This window comes from Hylobates moloch, unplaced genomic scaffold (assembly GCF_009828535.3).
Source record: "Hylobates moloch isolate HMO894 unplaced genomic scaffold, HMol_V3 SCAFFOLD_8, whole genome shotgun sequence".
Lineage (NCBI taxonomy): Eukaryota > Metazoa > Chordata > Mammalia > Primates > Hylobatidae > Hylobates > Hylobates moloch.
In genome coordinates, this window is record NW_026652283.1 from 1,399,302 (window position 1) to 1,425,917 (window position 26,616).

A 26,616-nucleotide genomic window follows, 5' to 3' on the forward strand; every position below is an offset into this window, starting at 1 on the left:
CAAGGCTTCTGTGATTATACCTAGTTATACAGTTTTGACTCTAGAATCAAATGAATGTATTACATAATCAAAAATAAAATTAGATCAGAAAAAAGGAAAAAAGCAGTCCTTGAAATTTAAAAACAAACAGAAACAAATGAATCTAATTATATATTAAATTGTTGACATTCACATTGAGCAAATAATTATTTCAGCTAACTTTATAATACAGATTTTTCTCTGTACATCTTAGTAGGATAAACTCCAAGTGAAAAAACAAAAATGCAAAGATTTTTTTTTTCAATAGTCTCACTCTGTCTCCCAGGCTGGAGTGCAGTGGCACAATCACCACTCACTGCAGCCTCAACCTCCCAGGCTCAATCGATCCTCCCACCTCAGCCTCCCAAGTAGCTGGGACTGCAGGCACAAGCCACCATGTCTGGCTAGTTTTTGTATTTTTTGTAGAGATGGGGTTTCACCATGTTGTCCAGGCTGGTCTCAAACTCCTGGGCTGAAGTGATCCTCCCTCCTCAGCCTCCCAAAGTGCTGGAATTCTAGACATGAGCCACCGTGCTTAGCCCAAATAGATTTTAGAGTTCATCCTGAAGGCATATTGATAGTAATTGTATTGGTTTTGGAATTTTAAAAGCATTATATTGTTAGAGAAAACAAATAACAAGTAATTATGTTATTGTTAGGAACCAAAATTTTTCAGCATAAGAGAAAAAAATATAAAGTATAAAATCAAAGTAGTTTAGTAAACCTGATCTTCAAGATTGAGATCTGTAATCTTAAATCTGAATTTAAAACATTACTGTTAACCAGTAATTTTCTCCCTTTTAAAAAAATATTTATTTCCTATCTCTGACTGAACCAGACTAGAAGAAATGATAAATAATAAACACCCCAGCAGCCAGATTGTGGTTTCCCACTTTATCTGTGTGGTATGCTGCTGTAACAAAATCGGTAGGTAGGTGAAATTTATTTTTTCGCAGTTCTGGAACTGGGAAGTCTAAGATCAAGGTACCAGCAGGTTTGGTTGTCTGGTAAGGGCTGCTTTTGGCTTTTAAGATGGTACCTTGTTGCTGTATCCTCCAGAGGGCAGGAACGCCGTGTCCTTGCACACATCTATTCATTTACTCATTTGTTTATTTAATGAGTTCCCTAGTAAACTTCAGTGCTGACAAATGAGTTTATTTTCTTTTCTCCTACTTTTTTTTTTTTTTTTTGAGACAGGGTCTCACTCTATCAACCAGGCTGGAGAGCAATGGTGCGATCAGGACCCAAGGCAGCCTTGACCTTCTGGGCTCAAGCAGTCCTCCCACCTCAGCCTCCAAAGTAGCCAGGACTGCACACAGGCATGTGACATCATGCCCAGCAATTTTTTTTTGTTTTTTTGTAGAGACAGGGTCTGGTTATGTTGGCCAGGCTGGTCTCAAACTTGTAGGCTCAAGCAGTCCTCCCACCTCAGCATTCCAAAGTGCTGGGATTACAGGTGTGAGCCATCACGCCTGGCCCCTCTTTCTGTTTTTAAGAGCAAAAGCATTATTCACTCACATGGCTGCACATTGTCTTATTTTCTATATCTTTATTGAGATACGATTCACATCCCATGCAATTTACCCATTTAAAATATGCCACTCCATGTTGTTTAGTAAATTACAGAAATGTGTAACCATCACTACAATACCTTATTTTTTAAAGTATCTTTTTCTAGTATTATTTCAGTGTCATCGCTTTTTATATATTAAATACATTTTGACAAATTGAAAGTATTATTGATTTTCCTGCTCAAATTGTTCAATTTAGCCATTGTCCCTTTCCCCCAGGCCTGGCAACCACTGATCTACTTTCTCTCTCTATAGATTTGCCTATTCTGGAGATTTCGTCTAAGTGAAATAATATACTATGTTGCCTTTTGCAGGACTTCTTTAACTTGGCATAATGTTTTCAAGGTTCATTCATATTTGTAGCATGTATCAGTACTTCATTCCTTTTTATGGCTAATAGCTCATTATATGGATACACCAGATTTTATGTATCCATTCATAAGTTGTTGGATATTTGGGTTGTTCCTCTTTTTTGACTATAATAAATAATGATGCCGTGAACATTTGTGGGTACTTTTTTGCATGGAAACATGTTTTCAGTTATCTTGAGTATATACCTAGGATTGGAATTGCTAAGTAATATGGTAATTGTATGTTTGCTGTTTTAAGGAACTACCAAAATGTTTTGCAAAGAGACTGTACCACTCTACAATCCTACCAGCAATATATGACCATCCCTACACATTCTCACCAACACTTGTTATTTTAATAGCCACCCTGGTGGATGTGATGTGGTATCTCATTGTGGGGTTTTGTTGTTTTGTTTTGTTTTATATTGTATTGCTTCTCCGTTGTTCCTGTAGATCACTGTGGCTTTGATACGCATTTCCCTATTGACGTTGCACATCTTTTCTTGTGCTTACTGCCTATTGGTGAATCTTCTTTGTTGATTGAAAAGATTCAAATCCTTTGCTCATTTTTAATTGGGGTATTTGTATTTTTATTATTGAGTTGTAAGAGTTCTAGACACAAGTCCTTTATCATATATATGATTTATAAATATGTTCTCCCATCCTGTCGTTCTCTTTTCACTTTCTTGTTGATACTGTTTACAGCATAAAATTTTGTAAATTTTGATGTGTTCCAATTTATTTTTTTTTCTTTCGCCACTTTTGCTCTTTGGGTGTCTTATCTAAGAAATCACTGCCTAACCCAGGCCTCAAAGATTTACTCTTATGTTTTGTTCTAAGAGTTTTATAGTTTTAGCTCTTACATTTAGGTCTTTGGCCCATTTTGAGTTTATTCTTTTTTATGTTCTGAGACTGAGACTTAATGAGTTTGACATCATTTTCTTTGCATGTCTATTTCTATTTGTCCCACACCATGGGATGAAAAGAGTATTCTTTCTCCATTAGATTGTCTTGGTACCCTTACTGGAAATCAGTCGACCATAAGAAAATGATGATTTGTTTCTGGACTCTCAATTTTGTTTCATTGATTTCTTTGTCCATCTTTATGCTGATAACACACTGTAGGTAAACCTGCTATTTACCGTGGGCTCTGAAATCAGGAAGTATGAGTCTTCCTAACTTTATTCTTCTCATTCAATATTGTTTTGGCTATTATTGTATTTTTTAAAACCCCATGTGAATTTACAGTTCTCTCAAAAATTGAAGAAGCAGTAACAGAAGTAGCACTAATAGTAGTCATAATAGTAGAAGAAGAAATGCTGTAGCAAATAAAGGGAAGGGAGGATAAGGGAAACAAGTAGAGCAATAGAATAGTTTCTGAAGGAGGACATGGATATATGGGGTTTTGTCTATTCTTTCCTCTGGTGTATGTTTGGAAATTCTCAATATAAAATATAATTATTTTCGTTTTAAAAGGAGAACAGGCTCTGAAGCTAGACTGTTTGTATTAGAGCTCTAGCCCTGTGACTTATTCATCATATGAATGTCACTAAGTTATTTAGGCTCTCTGTACTTCAATAAAATTGACATGAAAATTGTACCAACTTCATATTGCTGCTATGAGGATTAAATTACCTAAAGCTCTTAGAATAATTCTTGGCACTTAGTAAGTATTCAATAAATGTTGGCTTGGAAATTGACTATTTTTGAAGGGAGGGCGGTGGAAAAAAAAAAGAGTATTTTTAAAAGTACATGTAGATTTACCAAATAATCAATAAATCTGGTTATTCAATTAAAAACTTAGTGGCAAGTTAACATATATGAAAGGAGAATTAATGAACTTGAAGATAGCACTGCCAAAATTATCCAAAATGCAGTGCAGAAGGATAAAACAAAATTGAAAATATCAAAGAGAGATTAGGAGACATGGAAAACAGACTGAGAAGGTACATTCATCTGATAGGAGTTTTGAGAAAGACCGTAGGAGAAATTCAGAAGGACCAATATTGCAAAATAGGAAAGTATACATTTAAAAAATTGGAAATTACAAATTTTGCAAATTAGAAAATAAGGAAATTGCAAATATTGTAAAAAAGAGAAATTGCAAAATATTTAGAACAGGGAAAGCACTATATATCAAAATTTGTGACATGCTGCTAAAGCAGTTTCAGAGGAAAATTTATACTCTTAAAACATATATAAAATTGAAAATGAAAAGGCCGGGCGCGGCGGCTCACGCCATAATCCCAGCACTTTGGGAGGCCAAGGCGGGTGGATCACTTGAGGTCAGGAGTTCAAAACCAGCCTGGCCAACATGATGAAACCCCGTCTCTACTAAAAATACAGAAGTTAGCTGGGCATGGTGGCAGGCATCTGTAATCTCAGCTACTCAGAAGGCTGAGGTAAGAGAATCACTTGAACCCAGAGGTTGTAGTGAGGCGAGATCACACCACTGCACTCCAGCCTGGGTGACAGAGAGAGAGACTATCTCAATAAAAAGAAAGAGAAAGAAAAAAAGAAAGAAAATTAATGAGCTAAGCATACAAATCAAGAAATAGAAAAAGAATATCTGTGTAATCCCCAACACACACACACACACACACACACACACACACACACAAAAGAACAAAGAAAATAAAAACAGAAATTAAATGAAATAGAAAACAAGCTATAAGAGAAGATCAGTGAAACTAAAAGCTGGTTCTTGGAGATAGGATTTAATGACTTAATCAGATGTGAAATATATAGTGGGACAGATTGTTCATGAAGAAAAGACCAGATACTATAATAATTTTAACAGTGACTTAATCTGATGTCCCTTCAGACTTCTATTACTAAAGAATTAGTCTGCTTTTATTCTGGTTAATAGAACCTGCAGCTGAGCTCTCAGATTTTTTTTATCAATACTAAAACATAAATCTGATTAGAATTTAAACTTTTTCTTTTAGTAGCTGGGTTTGGATAGCCTGTCCTGTTTCTTAGCTTATGTATTCTTCTATGAAATATAGTTTCTGTAACAAGTTATTTTAACATTTTGAACGTTGAGATTTTTGTCGTAGAAGAAAAGATTAACAGAATAGAAAACTAACTCCTTTTAACTCTGGGAGGGTATGTATACCTGGAGATATACATTGATAGCTAAAGAAGTCTATTTTAGCAAGTTTCTTCCTTCTTCCCTTCTTCCTTTTTTTTTTCTTTTTCTTTCCTTCCTTCAGACAATCTTATTCTTTATGTCGTTGGGACCAAGGGTTTCATCTCCCTGCACATGCACCTGGCACGGTTCAAGAGGAAAAACATTTGGATATAAAATATCTTTCATGTCAGTAAAACATGAAGGAATTACTCCTTTTGCTTTTTGGTCTTATCTTGAGAAGAGCATACTATGAGAGCCCCTTAAGAGCACAGAGTCATTTATATGATCTGTGTAACATCTAATGCTCTGTGAGCTGTCAGATATTTAGTGCTCAGCATCATAACTATGCAGGGAACAGACTTCACACCAAGTTTCTTCATACTAGACCTAGGAACACTAAACTTTGATCATCTTCGTGTCTTTTGGAAATGGAGAAGTAAGTTCTTAAACTATTTTTTTCATTCTCTGACGTGGATCAAATAAGTAATCTTTGGTCTTATCTGTCCGCTTGGATCAGTTTTTTCAGGCAGGCATACGTACTTATTCCTAAGAAGTACTTTAAATGCATTCTGCCTTGAAAATGGATTTGTGTGTACTTTATTAGGATTTCTTTTTAAGTTTTTAAACTTATGCTAGATATCAGATATGAAAGATTGTCTCATGTTCTAAGAAAATAACTAGCCAAGTCTACTTTCACCCACATTCCTATTAAAGTCAACATGGAAAGGTTTCTTAACCAATTGAATGACATGATACAGAAGTTTTGCTCACTTTCTGTATATGCCCCTTTCCTTTCTTCTATTTTCCTTTTTTCTGAGAGCTGCTTTGCGAAGACGTTGCCATGAAATACCACATGCCATAAGAAAAATTAGCCCTACATCTTTTCAAGATTGTCTTAGTGCATTCAGACTGCTGTAACAAAATAACTCACACTGAGTAATTTATAAACAGTAGAAATTTATTGCTCACCATTTTGGAGACCAGAAGTGCAAGATCGAGGCAGCAGCAGATTTGGTGTCTGATGAGGGCTTGCTCTCGGCTTCATAGATAGTGCTGCTTCGCTGTATCTTCACACTGCAGAAGGGCAAACAGGTTCCCTCAGGCCTTTTTCCAAGTATAATGGATACGTTTATTTACTTACTCATCCATCTATTTATTCATTCATTTGCAATTATCCTTTGAACAACTACTCTTTGCAAAAAAAAAAAGTATGTTATTTGCCACCAGTTTGATAATGGAGATAACAGTTCTATATGAAAAAATCTATAGTTGGTCTCACAAGCAAAGTGTGCTCGGAGAGCAAAAACAGAAGAAAAACATTGTTTTCATATTTTCTCTTTTGAGTGAGACACTGTCCTCTTTAGGAGTTCAGTTTCCTACCAGTGATACAACTAGATATTTACATCTCCCAAATCAAAGTACAAACTTTGGCCGGAGAACCTTGTTCCTCATTATTTTCTTTTTATTTTCAACTTTTATTTTAGATTCAGGGGATACATATACAGGTTTGTTACCTGGGTATGTTGCATGGTACCCCCAGGCTTTTTTTATAAGGGTACTAATCTCATTGATGAGGATTCCACCCTCTGACCTAATCATCTCCAAAAGGCCTCATTTCATAATACCACCAAGTCAAAGGTTAAGTTTCAACATCTAAATTTGGGGGGAGCCGTGCGCAGTGGCTCATGCCTGTAGTCCCAGCACTTTGGGAGGCTGAGGCAGGCTGATCACTTGAGGTCAGGAGTTTGAGACCAGCCAGGCCAGCATAGCAAAACCCCGTCTCTACTAAAAATACAAAAAAATTAGCCAGCATGGTGGTGTGTGCCTCAAATCCTGCTACTTGGGAGGCTGAGGCAAGAGAATTGCTTGAGCCCAGGAGGCAAAAGTTGCAGCGAGCCGAGATTGCACCACTGCATTCCAGCCTGGGCAAGAGAACGAGACTCCGGCTCAAAAAAATAAATAAATAAATAAAAATAAAATAAAATTGGGGGGAACACAAACATTCAGACCACAGCAAAGGTCACTGGGAGTCCTCCCAGAAAAGAGAAATTTGATTCACAGATAATTTATTAATAAGTTTTTTTTTCTATCGTTATATACTAGAGGGAGGAATTGACTTTAAAATGTGCTTACATTATTAGGTGAAAATGTAAAGAACCTAAATCTTCAACAATATGGGACTCACTAAATATCCATTCAGGAGACTGGGTGCAGTTGCTCATGCCTGTAATCCCAGCACTTTGGGAGGCCAAAGCAGGCAGATTATATGAGGTCAGGAGTTTGAGACCAGCCAGGCCAACATAGTGAACCCCATCTCTATTAAAAATACAAAAATTAGCCAGGCGTGGTGGCAGGTGCCTGTAATCCCAGCCATACTCGGGAAGCTGAGGCAGGAGAATCACTTGAACCCAGGAGGCCGAGGTTGCAGTGAGCCAAGATCACGCCATTGCAGTCCAGTCTGGGTGACAGAGCAAGACTCCATCTCAAAAAAAAATTAAATAAATGGATATCCATTCAGCCAAATGCTGTGCAGCCAGTTAAGAGTAGATTTTAGGCTGGTCACAGTGGCTCATGCCTGTAATCCCAACTCTTTGAGAGGCCAAGACAGGAGGATCACTTAAGGCCAGGAGTTTAAGACCAGCATGGGCAACGTAGTAAGACCCTATTTCTAAAGTTTCTAAAAAAAATACATAAACTTTCTAAAACCAAAAAATAAATATATATACATATATATACACACACATAATATGCACATATACATATGTATGTAATTTTTTAAAACTGTATTTTGGAATACTATTTAATGACATGAAAAAATGGTCATGATAATGATGATAGCTAAAATGTATTGGGTGTCAGTTTTATGCCAGGCACCTTTTTAAGTGCTGTCCTTGTGTTAATTCAACAGGTTAATCCTCGCAGCAGTCTTATGTAGGATAAACTATTGTTATCCCCCTTTTAAAGGTGAGGAAACTGAGGCTCATAGCATTTACATAGCTTGCCTAAAGTCAGCTGGTGAGAGACAGAGCTAGAATTTAAACTCAGGCAATTTGGCTCTTTTAAATCCCTTGCTTAGACATAATTACATATCTCTGCTGATTTTTTTATGAAACTAGACAAACTATTTTGAATTCATCTAGAAAAGAAAATGTGTTAAAAATAACCAATCAAATTTTGACAAAGTAGAATTGGTGGACATATTCTACCAGGTATGCAAATATGCTATAAGATAATAGTAATTTTTAAAATATCACAGTGTAGCTGAAATAGAGAAGAAATAGAATAAATCAGAAGAGCATGCCACTTTTTATGTTCACAGGGAGGAGACTAAATGGATACACCTAAATATTAAGAGTGATAATCACTGATGGAATTATAGATGATTTTTCTTTCTGTTTTTTGTTTGTACTTTATTTTTTAAATTATCTATAATGCCAGGAGTTCAAGACCAGCCTAGGCAACATAGTGAGACCCTGTCTCTACAAAAGAAAAATGTTTAATTAGCTGGATGTGGTGGTGCCTACCTGTAGTCCCAGCTACTCAGGAGGCTGAGTTGGGAGGATCACTTGAGCCCAGGAGTCTGAGGTTGTAGTGAGCAGTGATTATGCCACTGTACTGTACAGCCTGGGTGACAGAATGAGACTCTCTCCAAAATATAACAAAGAAAACCCAAATTATCTATAATGAGCATTTTTAAATCATACAGTATTAGCAAGTTTATTTTTAATGCTTTAAAACTTCAAGTTTTAACAATATGTTACTAGTGTAACATATTGCTGTTTGATTTTATGCATCACGTACCCTGGCATTTTCTAAGCTGCTTACTCTGCAGAGTTAATTTTCTAAAATGTTCAATATATTATTCATTTATTCAAGGCCCAAATTAACCACCCACACAGAATCACTAATCCAGTCTTCCTTTTTGATAAATACGGAGAAGAGACAATGGGATTTTAGTCCTTTTCTGGCTTAGGGTTGAGGAGAAGGATTCCAGAACTTTTTACTTATTTTTAAGACCTGAATTGTTTATTGATGGTATAAAGAAAAGCTATTGATATATATACACACACACACACACACACACACACACACACCAGAGAGAGAGTGCTTCTGTCTGAACACCTCACTGAACTCTGTAGTAAATTGTAATAGTTGTTCAATTGATTTTTTTAGTGAGACCCTCTCTCTACAAAAGAAAATTTTAAAATTAAGCATGGTGGCGTGTACCTGTAGTCCCAGCTGCTCGGGAAGCTGAGGCCAGAGGATGGCTTGAGGCCAGGAGCTTGAGACAAACCTGGGCAACATAGTGAGACCCTGTCTCTTTATTTTTTATTGATTTTTTTTTTTTAAAGACAATTCATGAAGTGCTTGATTTGGGGATATTGCCTCTTCCCTAAAAATTTCTGTATCAATTTAATTGCCAGTCTCAGCCCAAGCTGCCATAATAAAATGCCATAAACTGGGTAGCTTAATCAAACAGAAATTTATTTTCTCACAGTTTGGAGACTGGGAAGTCCAAGGTCAAGGTAGTGTTTGATTCAGTTCCTAGTGAAGGTTCTTCCTGGCTTGCAGAGGCTGCCTAATTACTGGATCCTCATATGGCAGAGAAATAAAGAGAAATCCCTCTATTTTTCTCTTCTTCTTCTTACAAAGCCCAGTCCTATCAGATTAAGGCCCCACCCTTATGACTTCATTTAACCTTAATTACCTCCCGAAGACCCTGTCTCTGGTTATGGTAACATTGGGGTATAGGGGTTCTACACATGAGTTTGAGGGGGGCACAGTTCAGCCCATAGTGTTGGCTAAACTCTTTCCAATATCCTCAGAAATCCCATATGTAGTCTATTTTATTGCAGACAGGATTAGTTTTATCCTTTCTTATGAAACTCTTAAAATACTCGTTACTTTACAGTGTGTCATAGAAACTTTACTTAAATTTAACCTTATGAATAATTTCTTCCTAGACGCAAAATCGAATGAAGCTGATGGCCGACAACTACGAGGGTGACCACTTCAAACCCTCCCATTCCAATCAGACAAACCACAAGCCCTCCCCAGACCAGGTAAGATGGCTCCGGAATGTTTCACTAAAAACCCACACACGACAACTATGAGGATGACCACTTCAAACCCTCCCATTCCAATCAAACAAATCACAAGCCCTCCCCAGACCAGGTAAGGTGGCTCTGGAATGTTTCATTAAAAAACCCACACACTTAAATTTTGAAATGTTTTGTACTAGCATGTTGCAAATTCTGAGATGTAAGTTAGAAAAAGAAAAATGAATAGCTAATTCAGTTCTGAAAACTGTTCTTTTCAAAAAAAATCACAGATTCAGTTTCTTTATAGAAAGTTGGTGATGGTGGATATTTTAAGAGTAGATACTTGAAAGATTTGAACAATAAAGAATCCTTGAATTGGGTTGAGAAAAAAAAATTAACCTTCTCAGAGATACATACTAATAATATGTAATTTTTAACTGTCTTTACTAATTTTTAACTGTCTTGGTTTTCTTTTTAAAGAAATAGTGCCTTATTAGAAAAACAAGACTTTCCTTGCAAGCCTAGTGAGGCACAGTTTGGAGGTTATTTCTGTTTAATTGCAAATTAGGAACTCTCTGCTCGTTACCTATTAAAAGTGAAGATTGAAACTTAGTTCTTCACTCCCTATCCTTGTGGATCCCTCCAGCATGTCATGCTTAAGGAAAATTGTTGCCTTCAACTTCTCATCAATGCAAAAGAGACATTGATGAATCTGAAGGGAACCATATTCAATTCTAGTTTCTTGGAAGAAGGGAATTCTCCCCAAATCTTGAAAATGATGGATGGGAGAGAGTGGTGAACAGATTACCTCATATCCCATTGCCAGAAATCGAATTTTAACATCTCTATCACACCAAGTCTTAAAATATATAGCTAAGGGAAAAAAAAAACAGGTAATTACATCCATATGACTAAAGCATCAAGGAAAACTTTCCTGCTAAACATGTCCACTAAATAACAGCTATGGCATTGTCTTAGCAGAAGCAGCAGAAATAGTGCAGATGAAAGCAGCAATGGTATTCAAATTGCTGTTGCGTCTAAGATTCAGAAGGTATAGTCCTATTATGATGACATTTACTAAGCCAGTTGAGGCAAGCCTTTTATTTTAGAAGGAAAACAATATAAATATTTAATGTGGGCAAAATGGAGAGCTATCTGCCTGGTGTCAGCAGTCTTTCCCTGCCAAGAGATCATTTTACCTTTTCTGCCTGCTTCCTGATACCTGGAACTAAATTTATGCCAGGGTATATAAGATGCATGTTTGATTCCTCATGAAAACAGGTTTTTGATAATAGAGAGAACTGGATGCCTGGAGTAGGAGGAGGCAAACGGAGAAAGGTTTAAGGTAAAGCAAAACATAAAGAAAAACCTCCAACTTGATAATTTTGCCCAGATCCAGCCCTGAGATAGAGATGGCATCTTGGAAAGTAGGAAGAAAAGAAGTGTAATAACAAACTACAGTTGTTCCTCAGTATCCTCAGGGCATTGGTTTCAGGATAGACCCACCCACAAATACCAAAATCCATGGTTGCTCAAGTCCCTTATATAAAATGGCATAGTATTTGCATAAAAGCTACACACATCCTCCCATATACTTTTGTTTTGTTTTGTTTTGTTTTGTTTTGTTTTGTTTTGTTTTGTTTTTGGGACGGAGTCTTGCTGCGTTGCCTAGGCTAGAGTGCAGTGGCATGATCTCAGCTCACTGCAACCTCCGCCTCCTGGGTTCAAGTGATTCTCCTGCCTCACTCTTCTGAGTAGCTGGGATTACAGGCACCTGCCACCACGCCTGGCTAATTTTCGTATTTTAGTTAGAGACAGGGTTTCACCGTATTGGCCAGGCTGGTCTCAAACTCCTGACCTCAGGTGATCTGCCCGCCTTGGCCTCCCGAAGTGCTAGGATTACAGGTATGAGCCACCACGCCCGGCCCCTCCCATATACTTTAAATCATCTCTAGATTACTTGTAACCTAATACAATGTAAATACTATGTAAATAGTTGTTATACTGTATTTTTAAAATTTTATTATCAATGCATTGTTATTTTTTATTGATTTATATATGTGTGTGTGTGTATATATATATATATATGTATGTATATGTATATATTTCATCCACGGTTGGTTGAATCCACAGATGTGGAACCCGCAGATACAGAGGACCAACATTAGCTACTAATTTTGATAGTTTAGGGAATTAGAATCTGTATAAGAGTCAAGAAATTCTCTTCTGCTACATTATGCTTATGTCTTTGTTTTAAATACTAACCACCTCTTTTTCATTCCATGCTGCCCTGGGGCATTGCCCCCTTGTCATCTCTCTCCCTGTAGGATGAGGAGGAGGGTATATGGGCATAGCCAATCAGAGGCTTAGTTCAGCCATTTTGTTCAGAACGGTGAGAAACAGCTTTCCTTAACTATAGAAATGGTTTTTGTTTGTTTTCATTTTTCTTTTTACACAGTAACTCTCACGTCTCATTTCTCTGTAATTCATGAAATCCCTGGTGTGCTTTCTGTTTTTTCATTTTCACATGATTCTTGTGTGTATTGCTGTGCTTCTGACATAGTGGGGTTTGGATTTTGTGGCTTTTTTTTTTTCTCATTGTGTGTTAATAGTCACTTCTATAATTTCTTTTTATACATTTTTGGGAGAACTTCTAGGACATGTAACTAAATTTCTCCAGTTGTGATTTTATTAATTACCCTTTGTAGGGTGATTTTACAGTGTCCTGGCAAGGTTTATAGTAACTTCATATGAAATTGGCAATAGAAAATTGATCAAGTACTTTGCTCATTGGCCTAAATTTGAGGTATACGTTTTATGATGATTAATTATAAATACATGGTGTTTAAAAAAAAACTGTACTGTGAACTAAAACCTCCTTTTGTTCCTATCTATAGAAGAATGACCTCTCACAGTCAGCACCTAGGACACATCCCCGGGGGCTTTGACATTACCCTCAAACTATCCCTAAAAATAGGGAGGAGCAAAGTGAAGGAAGACTTTTTTTAGAAGTCATTCTGAAAATTCTTTTCCCTCCCTTTTCATGGATTGCTGCTGTGTTCAACAGTTGCCAGGACACTGTCTAGATTCTCCTTTTCAGGACAATTGGCTGGAAAGTGCAGTCCAGCTGTGGCAGTATCTCCCTTTGATCTGATGCCCTTGAGGTTTGACTAAGGAAATCCTTTTCTTAGAAAAGGTAATAATTATGATTAATAAGTTCACACATATTTGGTGGCCTTGCACTCCCTGGATTCACTGCCCATGCTTATCGGTGATCTCACTCCCCTGGAGTCAGTTCTCCCTGAAATGTCTTTGTCTTGGTGTTAAACTGCTTAAAATGATGAGGACACGTGTAGATCTCTTAACTGTTGGGCACAACCAAGAAGGATGGAGAGGTAAGTTGTGGAAAGGGGCCGTGCGCTGTGAGGTGGGAAGCTGTCCAGATGGCTTTATCCTGAGGGCATGAATGAAGTTGAAATGCACTGGATCAACCAGAAAGCTCTTCAGGTTAGAATGCTGCATGTCAGAGAAAGCTAAAGCTGAGAGCAATCAATGTGCTAATTTATCTGCACTCTGCAAGGGTAGGTATTTGTCATCATCAAGCAGGTGAGGCCGTGCAGTAGCTGGATGTAGTTTACTGGTCTCTTAGAAATGAGCGTGCCCCTACCTTGTCTATTTTGGCAGGACATAGGAGCTTCTTAGCTTCCCTCAGCTGGAAGCACCACATATGTGGACATGATTATATTTTTGTTGCAAATCCTTTTTCTGGCCAATCAGAGGAAGCCTGTTGGTATTCTAGGAAAGAGGCCCATAGGTAACTTCACCAGGAGACTAGAAAGTAAACAAATCAGTACATAAACTTGTTCCTGAAATCTTCATTTTCCTTTCTCTACCAAAATAGAATAACTCTTTGCTTTTTCCAATTATCACACTATTGAGCATATTGCACTAATATATTAACTTTCATTGGTTTAACACCATGCAATTGCAATTAGCCAGCCGTAACTGGAGTTTCTATGATATGGTGTTTCCAATTTTATAAAATGTGCTGTAAACCTCATTATATCATAAGGATTTTACCTAAAGAAATGCATGAGTGACCCCTAAAACACTGCAGAAGTTTTGACTGGCTATCCACTTGCCTTCTTCTGTTTCCTTACTAATTTTACAGAAAATGGATTTTCTTTAAAAATTCAAACTTTTGAAATTGATGATTTCCCCTTATCAAACTTAAGAACATATGTTTTGCATCTAAAACATTTTCTAGGACACTAATATATACTGATCAAGTATGAGCCTTACTTGATATAATCCATTGATGGGAAGAGAACCATAGATGTGCTGAGCTGAAAAGGGTTCTGGAGTTAGGCCATTTCAGGAGAGGTGGTAAAGCATAATGCTTAAGAGTGTAGGCTTTGGAGCAGGATGCCTACGTTCAGATTCTAACACCACCATGTACTAGCTTCTGATTTGGACAGGTATGTAATCGCGCTGTACTTCAGTTTCTTCATCTTTAGGGTGGAGGTGGTTGTGGGGAGTAGATAAGTGGTGAGACACGTGGACTCCAGAGCCAGACTGCACAGCTTTGAATCTAGACCTCTCCACCTGCCCTGTGACCTTGGGAAAGTAACTTGAACTCCCTGAACCCCAGTTACTTTATCTAAAAAATGGGTTTATTAATAATGCCTACTTCATAGGATTATTGGATAGATTAATAAGTTGATATCTGTAGAAAACTTTGGACAGTACTGTACGTGCCTTTGTTATGTTGTTGCTGTTGTCATCATTAACTTAGATCCATCTCCAGGAAATAGTAAGCTTTCAATACATGTTAGTTACTGTTGTTATTAACATCATCATCTAATCCAGTGCCCTCATTTTATAGGTCAGGATGCAAAACAAAGATTTAAAAGTTGTGACTTAAGGTCCCCAGGCATTTCTGTGGTCTGGAAGGAAGAACTAGGATCTCACAGTAAAAGAGATAGTGAAGACATATTGATGGTGATAGCTCTCTTCCATCACCACAAGTTTCATCTCCTATATGTTGAGGAATTTTTTCCTTTGGGAAAACACCTTGAATTTTATAAAGAAATTCCCTATTATATGACATTTAGTCAGTGAAATCTTTGAAAGAATTAGCTGTCAAGCAGCCCTCCTAAGACACACAGACTGAAGCAAGGACCGCCTCCACTCATAAAAAAAATAACGGTTCCTTCACTCTCCTCTTGGCCTATAGAAAATCCATGTGAGGGTCAGACTCGCTGACTCAAGCCTGTAATCCCAGCACTTTGGGAGGCCGAGGCAGGCAGATCAGTTGAAGCCGGGAGTTTGAGACCAGGCTGGCCAGCATGACAAAACCCCATCTCTACTAAAAATACAAAAATTAGCTGGGTGTCATGGCAGGCACCCGTAGTCCCAGCTACTCAGGAGGCTGAGGCACAAGAATCACTTGAACCTGGGGGGCAGAGGTTGTAGTGAGCCGAGATCGCACCACTGCACTGCAGCCTGGGTGAAAGAGCAAGACTGTCTCAAAAAAAATAATAAAATAAAATAAAATAAAATAAATTGGTTCTCTCTCTCACATGTCCTTCTGCTCAGACATTCATGTTAGGTGTTTTAAGTTCAATAACTAAGTAGAATTTGAGCATGATTTGATAAGTTATATAACTATTCAGTAAATCACTTGATATTCAAGTCTATATGTCTATATTGTAATGTGTTTCAATTGCACTGGGTCCAATAGCCATGAAGTCTTATATGACTGTCTCAGTCAGCTCAGGCTGCTATTGAAAATGTCGTAGACTGGATGGCTTAAACCAGCAGTCCCCAACCATTTTGGCACCAGGAACCGGTTTCGCGGAAGACAATTTTTCCACAACGGGGGCTTGGGGAAGATGGCTTCACAATGAAACTGTTCTTCCTCACATCATCAGGCACCAGTTAGATTCTCATCAGGAGCACGCGACCTAGATCCCTCCCATGCGCAGTTCACAGTAGGGTCCGCGCTCCTATGAGAATCTAATGCTGCGGCTGATCTGACAGGAGGCGGGGCTTAGGCCCTAATGCTCGCTTGCCCGCCACTCCTCTCCTGCTGTGCGGCACAGTTCCTAACAGGCCACTGACAGGTTCATGGCCCCGGGGTTGGAGACCCCTGGCTTAAACAACAAACATTTATTTTTTACCGTTCTAGAGGCTGAAAGTCTGAGGTCGGGACCCCAGCATGGTCAGATGTTTGGTGAGGGCCCTCTTCCTGCTTTGCAGATGGCTGGCTTCTCACTGTGTCTTCAAAGGGCTAAGAGAGAGGAAGCAAACTGTCTCATGTTTCTTTTTATAAAGGCACTAATTCTATCATGAGGGCTCCACCATCGTGACCTAATAATCTCCCCAAAGCCATCCAGATACCATCATTTTGGAGATTAGGGTTTCAACATATGAATTTTGAGGGAACACAAACATTCAATTCATAGCAATGACGTTGCTGACTCATAGAACTCAGTGGTGCAAATGTGATTTAGTCTCAGCCCAACAGGGAGTTCCAGAGCAAAGATTTCCTATATAAGTTAGTTTATCCATGCTACTCTCTATCCATTTACTGTAAGTTTCCTTCTTTTTTCTTTCTCCTTTCTTCCCCTCCTCCCCACCTCCCTTTACCCTCCCTCCTCCTCCTTCCTCCTTACGGTAGAATGTAGGCCCCATGAGGACAGGGACTTTAATATATTTACTTATGTATTCCCATCATTTAAATAAATGCCCAGGATATAGTAGGTCCTCAGTAAATATATATGTGTGTGTGTCTGTTAATTTAGTTAACTACTGAATTCACAAAAATCCACAAAAGTAAAAGTAAAATTTACATTGAAACCAGGAGCATAGAAATTGGTTGTTAGCTTTATTATCAGCACTGCTATTACTAGAAAGGGAAGATAAGAAAGATGAATAGAAACAAAAGAATTTTAGAGAAATGTTGAGAATTTAAAGGAAAATCACAATGAAGTCCTAGAGTCTGCCTCCTAAAATTTTACACTGAATCTAATGGAGTTGAATGTCATTCTGAAATCTTTTTCATTTACCAACTGAAAATCCTTCGGGTAGAAACTTTCCTTCCAGTGACCTATGGTTCTCAGCCATCAAGAAGAGCAGCGTATGCTCTTTCTGGACTTCACGCTGTGGAGTGGTTTGTGTGAACTGGTGCTAGCTCCCTGCAGTAAAGGATGGACCTACCAAGGGGCTTAGAAGTTGGTCTTAGTGTAAGAACATGCCACTTACTAAAGTCTGGAAATGGCCTGCCTGTTAGATCACACTGTAGCATCTCAAACAGGATTTGGACCAGTATGCTAGACTTTTCTTTTTCATTAGCGGTGATGTAAATATTAACACAAACTTTTAAGACAAGTGTTGTGAAACAAGCATCTCCTTCTCTTTTGGCATTTCCTTGTTGTCCATCTTAGTGGAGTTGTCCGTGTACTTATCAGTTTGAAACATCCTAAAATTATTCTCATTGCAATAGTGCAACAAGGGAAGCCTTAATCTCTAGAGAATGCATCCACAGGAGGGAGGTGTTAAATTATCTTGCAGAATTAAATGGTGCAGTGAATTGCACTGTTTTCTTGGTATGGAGAAAATGGTCCAAAACCAATTTGGGCCAATATCAGGACTGCCTTTTGATTGACAGACAAGGAAGAATTTGATCCTCTATTTTCAGAAGTGGATCAGAGATTTTAGCAAGAAACTTCTTTCCTGGAAAGCTTAGAACAAAGCCAGTGGAATTCAAGAAGCACGAGGATCTAGCTGCTGAGAAGTAGGAGGGAGAAAATGAACATTTATTAAGCATTTACTATAGGCCAAGCACTTTCATATATCTTATCTCATACGGGGCTCAGAGACGTTAAATAATTTTCCAAGATTATACAGCTAACAAGTGGTGGATATTTAAACCCAGGACAGACTCCAGACCCCTGCTGTTTCCATTACACCATACCAAAGGAGGAGTCTTCCATTTTCCAGTCTAGTTCCTTGGACATAGTAGACACTCCATAGAAGTGTGTTGAATTGAACTGCAGTCCTCACTGGGGAAATAACAAAATGGTCTTTGCTGGTAAGGAATATCTGTAGGTTACCCAGGACAGCCCCTCACTGAAAAGAAACTAAGTGGTTTCTGAGTTCACTGATAAATGTGACTAACCAGGAATCTAGTGAGGAATTTGGAACCATAGAAGGGAGAAAAAGTAGGTCTTGGAAGTTGAGTAAAGTTTGGGAAGATGAAACAGGAAAAGAAAAATTTTCAGATAGGAACTAACTTCAAGGAGGTTCCAACCTAAGAATGAGAATATGATGTGTAGGGGCAGGTGAGGAAACAGCCCAACTGAAACAGAGGGTGTGTGTCCTTTCATTCGTTCCATGGTTATCCCCCAGCCACACTTCTGTTTTAATATTGGGCACCCATAATTCAAAGAGACAAACTACAAATGTGAGGAGTTCACAAGAACAGTTACATATTGAGCTTTACAGAGGATTAAAGTAGTAATCAGCTTCCTTTGGACATTGTCTGAATCGCTGTCTTCTAAGTTGATTGTCCCTTTATCTAGTTCTGTTGCTTTCAGGTCCTAGTCAGAGGTGGGCTTTGGAGCCAGATTACTTGGTTTCAAACTTCTGTGTACTTCACTTTCTTCATTTGTAAAATCAGGATAATAATATACCTGCCTCAGAGGGCTATTTGATGATTAAATGAAGTAACATGAAGCCCTTAAAACAGAACAGTGCTTTTACATATTAGTAGTTGCTCAGTTAATGTTAGCTAGTAGCTGACTTTAACCTGAAGGCACAAGCTGACCACTTACAGCATGAATACCCTCCCGCTTTTCTCTTTCCCCTCCCTTCTTCGCCTTCTCTGTCTTCCTCTTGGCTCTCATTTAATGGGAGGATTGAAGAAGAGTTCTTACTCTTCAGCTCTGGATTCAAACTATTCTTGCATCACCTGAACTCCAGTTTGATAGTGCTTCCTCTACGTGCTCAGAAATGTCTTTAGTTTATTGTTTGACCTCGGCACACTCCCTGTTTTCTGCTTTTCAGGTTTCTCCTTCCCTGCTCTCCACAAAGAAATTTAAAATCCTCATTTCTGCTTTTCACTATTTTGCAGAGGGTTCACTCCCTTTACACCTCATCCTTCTGTCCTGGATTCTCACTAGCTGTCTCAGAACTCTGCCGTCTGCTATTAAAGGCCAAGCTTTCCGCCAGCCCTTTTTGCATACCATACTCAGCAGGTCCCTCCTGTGGGCTTCTGTCTTCTATAAGCCACCATCTCATCTCATGAGCATATGCTGAAACACATAAACAGTTTTGCTACTGCTGCTGTTTTTTTTTTTCCTGGTCCCAAGCAGCTGGAACCTATGTCAACTCAAAAAAGATTTTGGAGGCCGGGCGCGGTGGCTCGTACCTGTAATCCCAGCACTTTGGGAGGCCGAGACGGGCAGATCACCCTAAGGTCAGGAGTTCGAGAGCAGCCTGGCCAACATGGCAAAATCCTGTCTCTACTAAAAATATAAAAATTAGCTGGGTGTGGTGGCATGTGCCTGTAATCCCAGCTACTTGGAAGGCTGAGGCAGGAGAATCACTTTAACCCAGGAGATGGAGGTTGCAGTGAGCCAAGACTGTGCCATTGTACTTCAGCCTGGGCAACAGAGCAAGACTCCATCTCAAAAAAAAAAAAGATTTTGGAAAAGAGAGTTACTTTTGACAAAGGCATTGGGAAATAAAGACTAAATGATGGGTGGTGCCAGTAGTTACCATTTAAAGAATACCTACTAAGTGCTAAACACTAAGTTGTAAGTTTATAAGCACATTGTAAGCGTGTTTTCATTGAAACCAATGTCACAATCCTAAGAGATAGATACCATTTGCATTATTTTACTGCTGAGGAAACTGAACCATGGAGAAGTCAGCTAATTTATCCAAGTTCACATACCCGGTACACAGTAGAAGCCAGATTTGAAGCCAGATATGTCTAATTATGTCAAAACTTGACCTACCTCTGATAAGGATACATAGCTAGAAGCATTTTTTAAAGAGGTTATTATGCCTTTGTGTTCATACTGATTACAAGAGAGAGGAGAGTAAATGATGGAATTCAGGACACGCTACCCCAAAATATGGCACCTTGGCATTGGATACAACAACAGAAGCAGGAAGGTCTCTCTCTGACCTTCTCCTCACCCTTCTTGCCTGAAGCAAGCTATAAAGGAATTTTCTGACCTGCCTCTAAAGTAAGTCATAAAACCTTCATTGCAGAGCTACCCACCCCATAGGTGAAGGAAAAGAATGTCCTTATCTCTGAAGACAGAGGAACACAAAGAACAACAAACAGGCCCTGCTAAATTCCCCCAGTTTATTACTATTATTAGATTATACGCTTTTGTCCTCAAATCCATTTCTCCATGACTGTCTCCTGTTCATCTTAGTATAAAAATACGCAGATTTCCTTCTTTTTTGAAGTCTTCATTTCTTTTTCTTTCTTTCTTTCTTTCTTTCTTTCTTTCTTTCTTTCTTTCTTTCTTTCTTTCTTTCTTTCTTTCTTTTTTTAGAGACAGGGTCTCTCTCTGTCGCTCAGACTGGAGTGTAGTGGCATGATCATAGCTTACCATAGCTTCGGACTGACTCATAGGCTCGAGGGATCCTCTTGCCTCAGACACCTGAGTAGCAGGGACTACAGGCATGTACCACCACGCCCTGCTAAATTTTGTATTTTTTGGTAGAAGCAGGGTCTCACTATGTTGCCCAGGCTGGTCTCAAACTCCTGGGTTCAAGCAGTCCTCCCACCTCCGCCTCCCAAGTTCTGTGATTACCGGCCTGAGCCACGGAGCTCAGCCGAGCTCTTCATTTCTGAAGGCTCCCATGTTACTAAAAACTTACAGTAAATAAACGTGTGTGTTTTTCTCTTGCTAGTCTCTGTTATAGGGTTCCCCGCATTAACGTAGCAGCAGATGAGAAAAGAAAATCTCTTCTCCCCTAAGAATATTCCCATAAGAATATCCAATTATAAATAATGAAGACTAACAATAAACTCCTTTTAAAATCTGAGTAGAAAAGGACCCCATGGTAGCAATGTATGTGTGTTGGACTAATTTGTAACTATTCTCCTAAGTGTTGACCTTGACCTTAATCTTTCTGGTAATGCATTTTGGGATTAGTATACTACAGATGTACTTTTTCCCCAAGAACTAGATCGTATGATAGTTCTATTTGAGTTTTTTGAAAACCCTCCATACTGCTTTCTGTATGGCTGTTCTAATTTACGTTGCCACCAACACTGTGTAAGAGTTCCCCTTTCTCCACATCCTCTCCAGCATTTGTTATTTTTTGTTTTTTGGGGTTTTTAAATAATAGCCATTTTGATTGGTGTGTGATGGTATCTGATCATGGTTTGCATTTGCATGATGATTAGTGATGCTCAGCATTTTTCCATAATCCTATTTCAAACTCAGTGTAATTTTGGTTGGGAGGCCGTTAGGCTAAGGTGGCTCCAATGCCCTGAGTTCCTACATAAACAAACTGAAACCCAACTCTTTGTAAACAGTCATATTCTAGGCCAATCAGTAACCACCAACTAACCCCCTACCTAGGGACTTTCAAATAGTTTTGTGGACTACAGTAGTTCATCTAATGTGGTATAGTGATGCATACTATTTCAGATTTGAAAGCTCTGTCAACATTATCATATCAATGGAATGCTGCTTTCATTTCCTAATTCTACCTCAGTTTTTCTTACCATGTTCTGTCTTCGTACCTCTAAATTCAATGTGTCATTCTTTTTTTCTTCATAATTTAGAGTGGTTGTGACTGGGCGACATTCCGTCTTCCACTTTTTTCGTAAAAACCATTTTTTCTCCATATAAGTATCAAAACCATTGGGATTCCTTCAAAACAGCTGTGTCTGCCCTCCTTCTAGTGGCCCACTAGAACATATATGTCCGGAGAGCTGCAGTGCCTGGGACACTACAGCCAGGTTTATATACTTTATTCTTAACTAGAATTTCTCTGATAACTGGACACCAGCCTAGAAGTGTCTCAGACCTGCTTTCACCTACTCTTTGTGTTCTTAAATCCCAGGCAGACCCTTCCAGAACTAGATGACCATCAAGACAAAAGCAAACTCAAGCAGACAAGAAAGGAGTAGGTCTCACCATATCTCCTAGATTTATAACGTGTGTTCTCTACCTGGCAGACACCACACATACTGTGTAAACCACTATTGGGGGCCTCCTTTGTGTGAGACCTGGGTGCCTCGATGCATATCAGAACTTTTACATAAGGAAGTTGGATTGGAAGAGAGATTTATAGTCAACAGTAACCACTTAACTTGGAAAATAGAAAAGAAAAAGAATTGCCCATAATCCCATCACCCCGATGCAATCTCAGTGAATACTTTGGTGTATCACAGATCAGCATTACTGTTTCTCTTATGTGGTGGTGTCATAATTGTGATACGTGACAATAGTGCAACTATAAATTTCCTGCCTTCTTTTTTTTTAATATATTGCATCCCACCTATAAAACTGGCAAAATATATTTTCTTTTGCTTCCCCTACAGGGCAGTTGTATTATTTGAGGGCCTTTTAACTTGGTGATAAAGAGTATGCTTTGTCCTAAGACCTAATTTGAATCCAGCGTGGTGGCTGTGTAACTGCCCACAAGTCACGTCACTTCTTCTCTAAGCATCAGGTTCCTCGTTTGTTAAACGGCAATCATAAAACCTGTACCAAAGGTTATGGTGAGAATTAAATGTAATAATGTAGTCAGTGCACTCAGCCCTTTGCCTGACATATAGGACGTGCTCAATAAGTGACAGTGAGGGTGACATTGAGGCAGAGACCTCTTAGGCTACATGAGTGCATTGTAAGTAATTTGGGGTAGAACCTTTTACTTAATATATTTTAAGACATTTATAGTGTTTCACAGGTAGATCCTGCATTTCTGTGGTTTCTGTTGAGTGATTTAAGGTAGCATTGTCCTGGGACTCACTTGATTTATTTCTTAGACTGAAAATTATACAGCATTTGTAGCATCTCTGGAACATATGCACTCAGATCCGTGGGTTCATATCTTAATGATTATGGGCATTTTACTAATGAGGAAGAGCTGTCTTCCCCTATTTGTGGTATTATTTGTGATTTAGACATTCTTCCTGGACAACAAAATATCTTTGTACTTTGTACAAAATAAAACTCTTCATGTTATTACTTGTTTCCCACACAGTCATCTGAAAATGTGGGCACCTGACAGGGCTCAGTAAATATTTATTAAAAGAAAACATTGATGAGTTTTACCCTAAAGAAAAGTTGCATGTGTGTTATTTACAGTTTTCTGCAGTGTAGTAGCTATTTTTAAACTTTCGGTTTCTCCCTGCACCCTAATAGGTAATCCTATAATTGGATTCCATTCATGTGTATTAGTGTCCCAGGCTGATCTTAGCTCCAGTAAATACCTAGTGTGCTTTCTAGAATATTATATCATGAAGTTCATTACTCACCCCCCTCAGTTAGCCTACGATTTGACCTTTTTTTAATACCAGTTTTGAAAGACAGGCTAACACTTGCGTATTCTGTCACATTTTGATTTTATAGAGTTACGTTGTGGAGGATATGATTCAACTCATGTTTTATCTGAAATATTAAACAGCAGGCCCTTTACAATAGCCTGCTATTGTAAAGAAGTACAATAACTGCTTTCATTAACTTGTCCTCAGCTCCTCGCTAATTTGTTGTTTTCTATACACACTCTCTGTCTTCAGGATTACTATCTGTTTTGGGTTAAAGGAATATTTTCTTAGACACAGAACTGCATTATCAACCAAAATAACAGAGCTCTTCTCCCTGGTGTGTCTTCCTCCTTCTTCCTGATCCCAGGACGATGAGGCTAAAGTTTCCAGCTGGATCTGGCTCGGCATTTCTGGGAGAAATTAAATGAGCACACTTGATTGAGGGGTAGCTGGACTGTATCACTGGCTTCCTATTATGCTAGGAGATCAAAGCAAAGTACAAATAGAGGCTTGGTCTGTAAAATATTCAAAACAGATGGCTTCTTCTTTTTGGTGAAAATTCAGGTTTGAAGGCAAAACACTTGTTAGCAAAACTTCATTTCTTTTCATTGATAGATAGTCACTACTGAACACACAGCACCGTTTCTTCCTGAATTTCAAGACTAGGATCACAAACTTTGCAGGAGGAGGGATTTGGCAAGCCGAGAAGAGTATTAGATTGTCTGCGTTTTCATGTGAATATGAAATAAGTTATTAAAATTTTGCTTTTGGTATTCTGGAATCAAATGAAAACATCTTACATTTGGTCACATAATCATTTTGTTGTTGGGTCACTATTTAAAAATCTAGTATTCATATTGTTTTGTCTTCTAAGAATTGAACCAGGATGTTTATCTCTGATTTCATGTTTTAACTGAAAAGTACATTCTCCACACTCCTTTATCATTTACATCTGAATCCTCAAGTTCATGTAGAATAATTCCATGTGATACGAAACTTTTATTATTTTGGTTTAAAACTGAAATGAGAAAGAAGATTAATTCAAAAATATTTTTGGGACGTCTACCATGTGCCTAACACTGCATTAGGTACATGGTAAAAAATGCATGTTTCAAGACATTGAAACAAATGCTAAATGATGGATTTCCTCCAACAGAGAAAAATTATACAAGATGCAATAGAAAAACCCAGGTCTCCAAAGAGATTCAGGGGTTCACAGAAAAGGTGACACTTGAGCTAACTCTTGAAGGAGCAGTAGACATTTGCCAGGCAGATATAATTTTAGATAAAGAGATTTGCAAAGATATAGAAGCATAAGCAGCATAACAAATTTAGTATATTCTTGGTAGCTCATTATACATAGTAGTTAGGGTGCATATCAATTATCTGTTGCAACATTACACATTACCCCGAAGTTTGGCAGCATAAAACAACAATAAATGATTTTTATCTCAATGGTTTCTATGTGTCAGGAATTCAGCAGCGTCTTAGCTGGGCAGTTCTTACTTGAGGTCTCTCATGGGACCGCGATTATCTAAAACCTTCCCTGGGGATAGAACAGCCAATTCCAGGATTGCTCACCCACAATTTGTGCTACCTATTGGAAGGAACCTTCCGTTCCTTGCCATATAGAACCTCTCCGTTGGGCTCCTGGATGTGGTGACGTGGAGTCCAGCTTCACCCAAAATGAGTGATCCAAGAGATGAGAGCCAGAAGGAAGCCACAGTGCCTTTTGTGACCTAGAATCATAAGTTATGCAACATCACTTTGGCCACATTCTGTTCCTTAGAAGTGAGTCACTAAGACCATCCCACACTGAGTGGGGTATTAGGGCTTAGGCACCACTTTTTGAAAAGAGGAACGCTAAATAATTTTCAGGCTTTTTTTTTTTTTTTTTGCAACAGCCTCGCTCTGTTGCCCATCCTGGAGTGCAGTGGCTTGATCTCAGCTCTCTGTAACCTCCGCCTCCCGGCTTCAAGCGATTCTCCTGCCTCAGCCTCCCGAGTATCTGGGATTACAGGCACGCACCACCACGCCTGGCTAATTTTTTTGTATTTTTAGTAGAGACAGGGTTTCACCATGTTGGCCAGGCTAGTCTCAAATTCCTGACCTCAAGAGATTCACCTGCCTTGGCCTCCCAAAGTGCTGGGATTACAGGCATGAGCCACCACGCCCAGCCTCAGGTTTATTTTTTCAATTACTACGGGATGTCAGAGAGGGAAAAACAAGCCATTAGGTGGTTGCAGTCAGCAGCAGGTGGATCGTGAAGACCTCAGCATGCCATTGCAGTCTGTAGAGGATGGACAGGTGGAGAGGGAGGTACACGGGGCAGAGTACTGGAAACAGGACAGCCAGTTCAGAGCTTGCTACTTTGTCCTGGAGAGTGTTGCTGAGGGGCTGAAGGGGTGCAGTGATAGAAGAGTTTATAAGTGAGAATATATTTATTATCAAGAAGCTCTGGTTCTTATAGGAAATGTCCCAAATGGTTTTCAGTCTCTCTTGGTTGAGAAAATAGAGAACACTATCTGAATGCCCAGTTATAATTCAGAAAGTTAACTTGCCCGCAGGAACTACTCAGGGAAAAGCAATGAAATAAAGCCTGAATGAAAGTTCTGTAACCGCTCCAGGGGAGAACACAAGCTGTGATGCACGATGCCGACTGAGAACTCAGCTCCTCGTCATCTTTACAGATCAAGTCACTTCTCAGGATTTTGAATTTTTCGTTTAGAAAGTTAGGCAGGGGAAGGGGGCAGATATCTCTAAAATTCCTTCCATCTTTTGTATTCTGTACTCAAAATGAGTACAGGATGCTGTTTTGATCCAATTAGTGTTTTAGACTTGTCTAACCTTGAGAACATTTGACCCAATAGAAACATTTAACCTGTTCACAGATATTTAATTCAGGTTGTATCAGTATCAAGGAATTTTTAACTGAGTGTTTTCTGGAGCTGAAACTAAATTAACTTAGTAT

The 26,616-nt window shown here is 38.7% G+C and overlaps 1 protein-coding gene and 1 long non-coding RNA gene across 11 annotated transcripts in view; one reads left to right on the top strand and one right to left on the bottom strand.

Moving 5' to 3' along the window:
- Positions 1-26,616, top strand: part of ERC1 (ELKS/RAB6-interacting/CAST family member 1) — a 481,205-nt gene that overhangs the window by 391,053 nt on the left and 63,536 nt on the right. For 4 of the 10 annotated variants that reach the window (XM_058443365.1, XM_058443366.1, XM_058443368.1 and 1 more), the window contains 2 exons: positions 10,037-10,135; positions 12,442-12,506. In XM_058443365.1, coding sequence (XP_058299348.1) covers positions 10,037-10,135; positions 12,442-12,468 — 126 coding nt within the window. In that variant the 3' untranslated portion in view covers positions 12,469-12,506. Of the gene's footprint in view, positions 1-10,036; positions 10,248-12,441; positions 12,507-26,616 lie in introns of those variants that run through there. The other 6 variants (XM_058443362.1, XM_058443364.1, XM_058443363.1 and 3 more) reach the window with 3 other exon arrangements.
- Positions 6,011-25,411, bottom strand: LOC131384119 (uncharacterized). The gene is made up of 3 exons (XR_009214664.1): positions 25,227-25,411; positions 16,297-16,406; positions 6,011-6,146 (listed from the first exon to the last, which is right to left on the bottom strand). It is a non-coding gene; the product is annotated as an uncharacterized LOC131384119 (long non-coding RNA).